The sequence below is a fragment of the Triticum dicoccoides genome, chromosome 6A, assembly GCF_002162155.2.
Source record: "Triticum dicoccoides isolate Atlit2015 ecotype Zavitan chromosome 6A, WEW_v2.0, whole genome shotgun sequence".
Lineage (NCBI taxonomy): Eukaryota > Viridiplantae > Streptophyta > Magnoliopsida > Poales > Poaceae > Triticum > Triticum dicoccoides.
The window spans coordinates 619,066,422-619,076,065 of record NC_041390.1 but is presented as its reverse complement, the minus strand read 5'-3'; the positions used below and the strand labels follow the sequence as shown (position 1 = coordinate 619,076,065).

Sequence of the window (9,644 nt, the reverse complement as noted above, 5' to 3'; positions counted from 1 at the left end):
GGTGGACTGCAATACTTGCTCGTCACTCGACCGGATATATCATTCGCAGTTAACCGTGTGTGTCAGTACCTTCATGCACCGCGTGGTCCTCATTGGACGGCGGTTAAGCGCATTCTGCGCTATGTTCGACACACTGTTTCATATGGTCTACATCTGCAACCTGCGGCTTCTGGTTTGATCTCAGCCTTCTCTGATGCTGATTGGGCTGGTAGTCCCGATGATAGGCGATCCCAGGGGGGACATGCTGTGTTTCTTGGTCCTAACTTGATCGCCTGGCAAGCTCGCAAGCAAGCTACCGTGTCTCGGAGTAGCACTGAAGCTGAGTACAAAGCAGTTGCTAACGCCATAGCTGAGATCATATGGGTGCAGTCATTGCTTCGAGAGTTGAAGGTCTCTCAAGTCCAGTCGCCTGTTCTTTGGTGTGATAACATCGGTGCTACATATCTTTCATCCAATCCGGTATTTCATGCCCGAACGAAACCCATCGAAGTTGACTATCATTTTGTGAGAGAACGTGTTGCACAGAAGCTACTTCAGATCAAATTTGTTTCTTCTAAGGATCAGCTTGCTGACATTTTCACTAAACCCTTGCCCTTACCTTCTTTTGAAGGATGCTGACGCAATCTTAACCTCCTGAGTGTTTCAGGACATAGTTAAGATTGAGGGAGGGTGTTAGACTAGGTATATTGTAGATATTACATGTTGTAACACAATACATGTACCTGTACGTTCTCTTCTATATATACATGACAGCCGTACCCGCTTAGGGTATCGAGCATTGTTCCAAACCCTAATTTGTTTAACAGCGCAGCATAGCTTTTGGCGTATTTCCTTGCTGATCATCTTCTCAACAAATCATTTTGCTGCTGTATCCATCCCTTGCGTGCTACATAATTTTTATTTTTAGGATCAGGAAAAGTAGCTGTTCCATCCCTTGCGTGGTACACAAAAAGATTACGCAGGATCGGGGAAAACTGCACAGCAGTACATGCATGCATGCAACGCATGCCACTAGTACAAATTAAAGATGGATCAGTTCAAAAAAAAAATTAAAGATGGATATCCCCCAAAGTACATGCATGCATGCATGATGCCTTGGACAGGAGTGCTGCTACGTCCATGCATGGCCTTTGGCATTTCCATCTAGAAACGCCATTGTAGCAACCTGTGCAAGCATGCATGTCCACCAGTCTATAGCCTTGCATGCAAGAAGTAGATTGTGGTGCATCACATTGTTAGCAGCCCTTCCAAGCATGCATGTCCACCAGCCTATAGCTAGCTTGCAGGAAGTAGATTGTGGTGCAGCGCATCGTTAGCAGCCCGTGCAAGCATGCATGTCCACCAGCCTATACCCTAGCCTACAAGGCACTTTGTTTGCAGCGTATCAATGCCAGAAACGCCATGGCCCCGGGCGTTTGTAGTCAAGCTAGAAACACCAACAGCTCTGGCGTTTCCAGCGTGCCATGTCAGCGAGCGACGCCAGCTCGGCCTGGGCAGTAACGCTAGCTAGCTTGGCGTTTCCATGTGGAGCAGAAACACAAACTTGCTCGGCGTTTCTATGTTGGGCGGCAACACCGCGGACTGTGGCGTTGCTAAAAGGGTTAGATCGTGAAATACTTTCATGTCGAGTTTAGTTTGTGACAAAGATTGCTCACAAGGTCAGAACAGTGATTTCGGCCAGGTTCGTCGTGGCCACCCGGGCTGTGTGTCCTGCGACGAACTCTGCCACGCTCGGATCTTGGTGCTGCTTTCGGCCGAAACGAGGTGGATTTGGGTGTACCCTTAGGATGTGTTTGGTTAGAGGGAGATGTTAAGGTGGATATGGGCATCCCTATCCAGTTGGATAGGGATAGCCAATTTTTCTGTTTGGTTGTGTGGATAAAGTTAGCCCATATTTTGTTTGGTTAGAAGGATGAATAATGGTTGGGGATAGCCATTTTTCTGTTTGGTTGGTGGGTGAGGCTAGCCCATTTTTCAATATGAGGCAATCAAATATGATACAAAAACATTGTAGAAAGAAGCAATCATACCCAAACAAACTCATCAGTGGTACAAGCTAAATGTTAACTTCAATACACATCATAGTTCAACATTTCCATATATAAAACACAAGTGCATAGAGCACATAGTTCGACATTCCATATAGTAGTAGATCAAATCTATATAGTTATACAACCCATGCATAGTTCAATGTTTTGGTTGTAATCAAAAGAACAAGTCCATACAACCCATAGCTCCATTGTTGGTTGTCATCAAAAGCATAAAGTTAAACACCCATATAAGATCAGCATGCTTCAGCTTCAGGAAAGGTACTCTTCACATACCTAGAGACCCAAACCTTTCTTTGAACACCCCCCAGGACCTTGAAGGCCGTTGCAACACGAGGATTGTCAACCAAATAGGCATAGTAATGTGCAAGGGAATCCACATCAAAGCCAGGGAGTTCTTTCATCTCATCCCAAAGACCATCAATGGCGGGGTTGACGTCGCTAGCAAGTTTCTCAATGGCAACAGCAATCCTTTCACTTGAAGCCATTATGGTTGCAACCATCCTATCTTCTGCAAAAGGATTAGTTTTGGCTTTCTTCAACTTGGGAGCGGCTGACTCATCACAAGTGTGTGATTGGGCAACCTCTTCATTCGAGGCAGCGGCTTTGTTGGTTTTCTGTTCTTCAAGATCAATCACCTTCGTCGCTAAAGGGTCACTTGAGCCTTTTGCATATTGCCCCGTAGCCATGCCTGCTCCAACAATAACCAGCATCTCCTCATAATGTTTAATAGGCTTGTTCAGGAAGGGTTCATCTTCTTTGTGGTCCTTTGTAAACAAAAGTAATCATTTCAGCAAGGAATGTGAGTATAAATAAATTCTAGCAAGTTATAATGCATGAAAGAACTCATTTCAGCAAGAATTTGGCTATAAAAGCTCATTTCAGCAACTAGCATGGAGTATACATAAGGTCCAGCAAGTGGTAATGCATAAAAGAACTTATTTCAGCAAGAATTGGTCTATAAAAGTACTCATTCCAGCAAGGAAATGGAGTGTAAAAAAGTTCCAGCAAGTGATAGTGCATGAAAGAAATCATTACGGCAAGTACTAGGAGATATGGAACCAATTTCAACAACTATTTTTCATTATAAAGCTCATTTCAACAAGTATTTTGGACAAATGGAACCAATTCTAGCAAGTACTAAAGGGCAGAAAAATAGATACCTTAATATGGTTTGTGTAATGCTCATGATCAAGAACAATCATAAAGTTATCTTCATCCCAAAGTGCACCACTCAATGATTTGAGGTGCACTATCTGCTTATACTTCCTTTTCCACGTCCTTGCGTGATTTGTGATGTGGGTTCCAATCAAGTCTAAAAGAACATGCGGTGCCCCCATGTTTGGTTTTGGTAATTGATGACAATCTCTATGGACTAATGGTTTCCTTGAGTTATATTTGAAGGTTTTGTCCATAGGCTTTTCTTGGAGTGCATGTGTTGATTTCAAGGAGAGTTTGTGTCGACCAAGGTGTTATTCAAGGAATTATCCAAAGATTGGTCATGTGAGAGTTGAGCTTATTGCAAGCATGTCTTGAAGAAGAAGATTGTGTGATCATTCATGTCTACCTTCAAGACATCATTCAAATGAAGAGAATTGGAAAGGTTCAAGGTTGATCAAGACTAAGTCAAGAGTGAATCAATTTGATCAACTCACAAAGCGTAGAAGATGTACCGAGAGGGATCAAGTGATCCCATGGTACGGTAAGAATTGTCAATTACGCTTTGTGTACTAACCCATGGTCTTTGTGAGAGTTCTTTGTGGGGTTAGGTTGCGGTGTGCAAGTTCAAATGGAGCATCACAAAGAGATCAAATGCTTGAAGCTTGCCGTCCTTTGTGGTGATAATGGACTTGTGAAGATGTGCGGAAGAGTGGCTCACCCATAGTGGAGTATGGGGGAGCAATCAACTAGTCTTCATCGAGTTAACACAATCAAGAAAGGTGGTCCAACTTGAGGGAGTCAAGATTGTCATCATCTAGCTCAAGTGGACCATGTGCAAGGCAAAGGTTTTCCCTTGATAGGTTTTCTATTTTACCGGTCTCATGATGGTAGTTGGGAGACCGGGTTATAGGATCGATTGCCGTACTATCAAGGGGGGCTCTCGATGAGTAGCTTGATCGTATCATTCATAGAGAGCTCAAACCATTGCATCCTTGCATCATCTTTCTTGGTTCTTGTTTGGTTCTCTTTGTGAGTCTTAGAGCTTATGGTCATCTTGATGTTTTCTTTGTGAGTTCATCGAAAACGGAGTTCACATGCATCTTCTATGATGTTTTCGATGTTGGAGGTTTTGCCGATTCTTCTCGCTTGGAGGTTTGACTCCTCTTTTTGTTAGGCATACCTCCCCTGCCTCTTCTTACTATTACTAGTCGCTGTTTTGATGCTACTCGTCGTCTTGTTTCCAACAAGCTTGAGTTTGCTCAATTCGGAGCTCATATGCAGAAGTTATGGCAGTTCTTGTTTTCTTGGAAGTGGTTTTTGTCTGGTCCCAGCGGTAGTACCACAAGCCCCTGCGGTAGTACCGCTTGGAGCTCTCAGCCGTTGTACCGCTGCTTCCGGGCGGTGGTACCGCCAACTTGCTCAGCAAAGTCTTGGGCGGTTGTTCCGGCCAGGCACCACCCAAGTACCGGCCAAGCCTCTGTTTTGATGCGGTACTCGGGCGGTGGTGGCCCGGTTGGTCCGGTCGTACCGGTACCACCGGTGTACGGAGCGGTTCTACCGCTCAGGACTTAGCGCCCGAGCGCTCAAGGCCATGCGGTTGCACCGGCCCGGTACCGCTCGACTACCGCACTCAGGGGTGACTCCCTTCTGTTCCTATGCGGTGGTTGAGCGGTGGCTGGGCGGTTGCTCTGGTTGTTCTTCTCAACCGGTGCTACCGCCTGGTCGCCCGGTTGTACCGCCTGGTAGGGTTCTGCACGTATACTGTGAGTCCCGGTTGTACCGGGACCAGGAGCGGTAGTACCGCTCGTGTGCGGGCTGAGCACATAACGGTTGAATTTCCCTCCTCCTATAAAAGGGGGTCTTCTTCCCCTATGAACCCAATCTTTTGAGCTCGTGTTCTTCCCCCATTGTTGACCTTCTTTGAGCTTGCTAACTCTCAATCCCTCCATGGTTTCTTGCTAGTTTTTGAGGGAAAAGAGAGAGGAGATCTAGACCCACATTTCCACCAATCACTTTCTCCTCTATGTGAGGGGAACCCCTTGGATCTAGATCTTGGAGTTCTTTGTGTTCTCTTTCTTGTTCTTCCTCTCATTTTCCTCCTAGCATTAGTTGCTTCGGTGGGATTTGAGAGAGAAGGACTTGGGCACTCCGTGTGCCCTTGCCATTGCATTTGGTGCATCGGTTTGAGTTCTCCACGGTGATACGTGGAAGTTACAAGTTGAGAAGCTTATTACTCTTGGGTGCTTGGTACCATTGAGCTTGTTCCTCTTGGGTGCTTGGGCGCCCTAGACGGTTGTTGGTGTTCGAAGCTCAATCATTGTGGTGTAAAACTCCGGGCAAGCGTCGGGGTCTCCAATTAGGTTGTGGAGATCGCCCCGAGCAATTTGACGGGGTTCGGTGACCGCCCCCAAGGGTTGCCAAAGTGTACGGGTTCGGTGACCGCCCCCAAGGGTTGCCATTTGTACGGGTTCGGTGACCGCCCTCAAGGGTCCCTTAGAGGAATCACGGCATCTTGCATTGTGCGAGGGCGTGAGGAGATTATGGTGGCCCTAGTGGCTTCTTGGGGAGCATTGTGCCTCCACACCGCTCCAAATGGAGATTAGCATCCGCAAGGGTGTGAACTTCGGGATACATCATCGTCTCCGCGTGCCTCGGTTATCTCTTACCCGAGCTCTTTACTTATGCACTTTAATTTGTGATAGCTATATTGTTTGTTGTCATATATCTTGCTATCACCTAGTAGTTTATCTTGCTTAGCATAAGTTGTTGGTGCACATAGGTGAGTCTAGTTGTTGTAGGTTTTGTGCTTGACAAATTAACCGCTAGGTTTATTCCGCATTTGTTCAAGCCTAAACCGTAATTATTTTAAGAGCGCCTATTCACCCCCCCTCTAGGCGACATCCACGATCTTTCAAAGTCAGTGCGCTGAAAATGTTCATTCATAGCAGCGGCACAACCATTCCAGTGGACATTCTTGAAGGAGGTACCTGGTCTATGGCCACCAGTCACCAAACCACATAGATGGGCTAGCATGTACAATGACATGGTAGGTGTCCATGAGATTTGCCTAGCAGCCATATCCTACAATTTCACCAAGCATATCAGCAAGTATTTGGAGAGAAAGAACCAAATCAGCAACCAATTTCAACATAAAGAATTAAATTGGACATGTATTCGAATAGAAAGAAGCAATTCTGTAAGTATTTCAACATAAAGAATTGAATTTCAGCAAGTATTTCAACATAAAGATTAAATTTCAGCAGGTACTTGGAAAGAAAGAAGCAATTCAGCAAATATTTCAACATAAAGAATTAAATCTCGGTGAGTACTTGGAGAGAAAATAAGCAACTCAACAATAATAGTATGTCATTACAACAAGTAATATGTCATTACAATGAAATTCCCACAAACACATAGTTCAAATAAAGTACAATAGTTCTTCCCACATTTGAATGACATGGTAGCTACTACATGTTTTGATACTGCAAATAGTTTTGTCGGTCTTCCCACATTTGATCAGCAAGTCCTTGCCTAAAATTAGCCATGTATGCATGTTCTTGTGCTTGGCCAGTTGATGATGAAGCATGAGTGATATTGGCCACCCATTCATCCTAGGGTATGATATATTCATCAATGCCATCATTTAAAACCTCACGCCACGAAAAGGAGGCAAGAAGCCTGGTTTGGCTCCATATCCGGCATCAACTAGATAAAATTTTCCTAAATACGAGGAGCATTTGGGTTACTTACATATATATCAAAATCCCATTGACAACATGTATCTACATGGTTAATCTATTACCTTGTGGGACACGTAGACCATTTTCACGTCCTAAAGCATCGCGTAAAACTACAGCATCATGTGCTGTCCCCTCCCAACCGGCCAACACATATGTGAATCGAAGGTCAAAATCAACAGCCGCCATCACATTTTGAGTAGTATATTTCTTTCTACCATCAAAGGCAGCCTCCGTATCAGGTGTAACAGAGGCACGTACATGTGTACCATCAATAGCTCCAATACAATCCTATTAAGTGGAAATAAAAACAAAAAATTAGGATCTAAACAGATTTGTGCCTACACTGACAAAATGTAGTTGTCACTCGGTGTCATACCTTAAAGTATGGATCCCACCGATGGTTTCCTTCTATTTTCTTTTGGGTCCCCAATGAAGGCTTCCTAATAAGTTCATCTCGAAGCTCACCAATTGCATGGAGTACTTTTTTAAAATAGCGGCTAACAACTTCACCAGATCTACCAAAATTCCCACCAATTACTCTATTCCGAACATTGTGACCAACAGTGTGCAAAAACATTGCTACTTGCTGCTCAATGGACATATGGATTGTGTCCTTTAGCAAATTGCGATCTCTAAATAGTTGACAAAACCGAAAGAAAGGAGCTCTCCGAAGCCTAAGGATGTTCACACAAGTTGTGTCATTCTTCCATCCTTTGTTATCAAAGTACTCTCTTCTCATCCTATCTCTCTCATCAATTGGGGCATATGTAATTGCCTCTCTCCTTTTTCTTTTTCTAGATTGGACAACTAAAGCTATCATATTGATAAACCATTGTGCTGCCGCCGCACAAATTAACATCTTTGTTTTTTTGTCCATCTACAATGCAATGGTACAAATGACATTACTTCATCAATTACAAATGGTATTACTTTAACAAAAACAACTCAGCATGCACATCATCAGTCAAGCAGTACATACGAGGAACATTTGGTTTTACTAGTAATCAAGTTACCTCTGATCTTGCAGAAAATCAAAGAAAGGAGGGAGATGTAGCCCCTGACTTCAGCCTTGCCGTTTCCCTTTCAGCTCCTGTATGAAAAACAAATCAAACGTCAGCGCACACACACACCACACACAAGTTCACACCAGCAGCACCATGTACAGCCCCATCAACATGCCCAGCTGCTCCTGTACGCAAGCACACAGCACGCACACATTCACACCACGAGCAGCAGCTCATGTACGCAAGCACGCCCGCGCAGTTTGCCAGCTTCCTACATCTGCTGCCCGCGTGCGAGGCGCATCTGCTCCCACGCCGCCCCTGCATCTACCTCCCGCGACATGCCCAGCTACAGATCTCCCGCGCCGCCCCTGCATCTACCTCCCGCGCCACGCCACCAGCTACAGCTGCCGCTGGCACCACGCCCAGCTGCGGCAACCGCCGCCGCTGCACCCATCACCGGCCGCCGCCGCCGCCACACCCATCTGCGGCTGCCGCCGCCGCGGAAATCTCGAACGAAGGACTAAGGACAGGAAGAAGATAGCACCAATGCACTGACCTTGAGATCCGCCGGCCGTCTATTCGATTTGCAGCCGCCGGCATCGACGGGAGACGAGACGAGAGATTTGAGGGAAGAAAGGGGGAAAAGATAAGGTTGGAGAGGTGGGCGGGGCCGAAAACGTTTCGGCGCGAGCCTGGCTGCCCATGTCCGCGAGATTTTCGCGCACGCGCGGAGCCGGATTTTTGGCGAATATTCCTAGCATCTGGTTATCCACGTCCTGCCTCGTCCAACCTCGTCCATGAACCAAACATGTGGTATCCACCCTAAATATGGCTATCCCTGTCTCTTGGATGGCTATCCCTCCAACCAAACACATCCTTAACCTCCGTGCGTCCTAGGCTAGGCTAGGCTATGTCCTGTGTGAGTGAGACATCTTGGTCGATCTTATCTCCTAGTACTAGCCACTTGGCAACGGAGCCAGGCTGGCACGAGCAAAGGCTAATTTGCTTCACTTCTCCATGACCACGAGCGTGCTTGACTTGACGGTTCACGCCATGGATCGACTTGGCACGCACTGTGCAGTTTCTTTTGTACCACCAGCTTAGCACGTAGAACAACCTGGGTTCCCGTGCCACTCGGTACACGATCGACCATCTATGAAATACTCTGTACCGTCAGCGCTAACGAGGAATCAAAGAGTGTATGGAAGTGGCTTTAAATTAAATATAATACTCCCTCCGTTCCTAGATATAGGGTGTATAGTTTTTGACACAGAAATTAAAAAACGCACGTGAAGGGAAAATTTCACAAGTTTTGAGTGAGATTACAGATGACTAATTGACATAAGAAAATAGAGGAGCTTACATGATATAAGGAAATGTAATCAAATCCCTAAAAAAAATTATCCAAACGAGTGGTGCAACGCAATAGACCTTATATTTCGGATTTTTTCCTCAAAAATCTATACACCTTATATCAAGAAACGGAGGGAGTAACAGAATAGCCCCTTCAAAGTAGGGGCTTCACAACCCGCTTCTCTTCCTTAATTTAGTGAATGGTGGGTTAGACAACAAAGAAGAGATTAATAAGATATCGTATTAAACATGTACAAATGTACAATCAAATAGGTGTTAGAGGTATTCGTACAACACCGGGTCTAAATACACAATGATGTACAACACGTACAGGGGCG

General features: G+C 45.4%; 1 protein-coding gene across 1 annotated transcript; it reads right to left on the bottom strand.

Annotated features, from left to right (window-relative positions):
• Positions 1–6,563: 6,563 nt before the first annotated feature.
• Positions 6,564–8,610, bottom strand: LOC119314683 (protein ALP1-like). The gene is made up of 5 exons (XM_037589381.1): positions 8,510–8,610; positions 7,963–8,039; positions 7,326–7,826; positions 7,012–7,237; positions 6,564–6,929 (listed from the first exon to the last, which is right to left on the bottom strand). Exons 3-5 carry the CDS (start codon positions 7,824–7,826, stop codon positions 6,853–6,855), a joined length of 804 nt encoding a protein of 267 aa, XP_037445278.1. The 5' UTR covers positions 7,963–8,039; positions 8,510–8,610; the 3' UTR covers positions 6,564–6,852.
• Between the last annotated feature and the right edge of the window lie 1,034 nt (positions 8,611–9,644).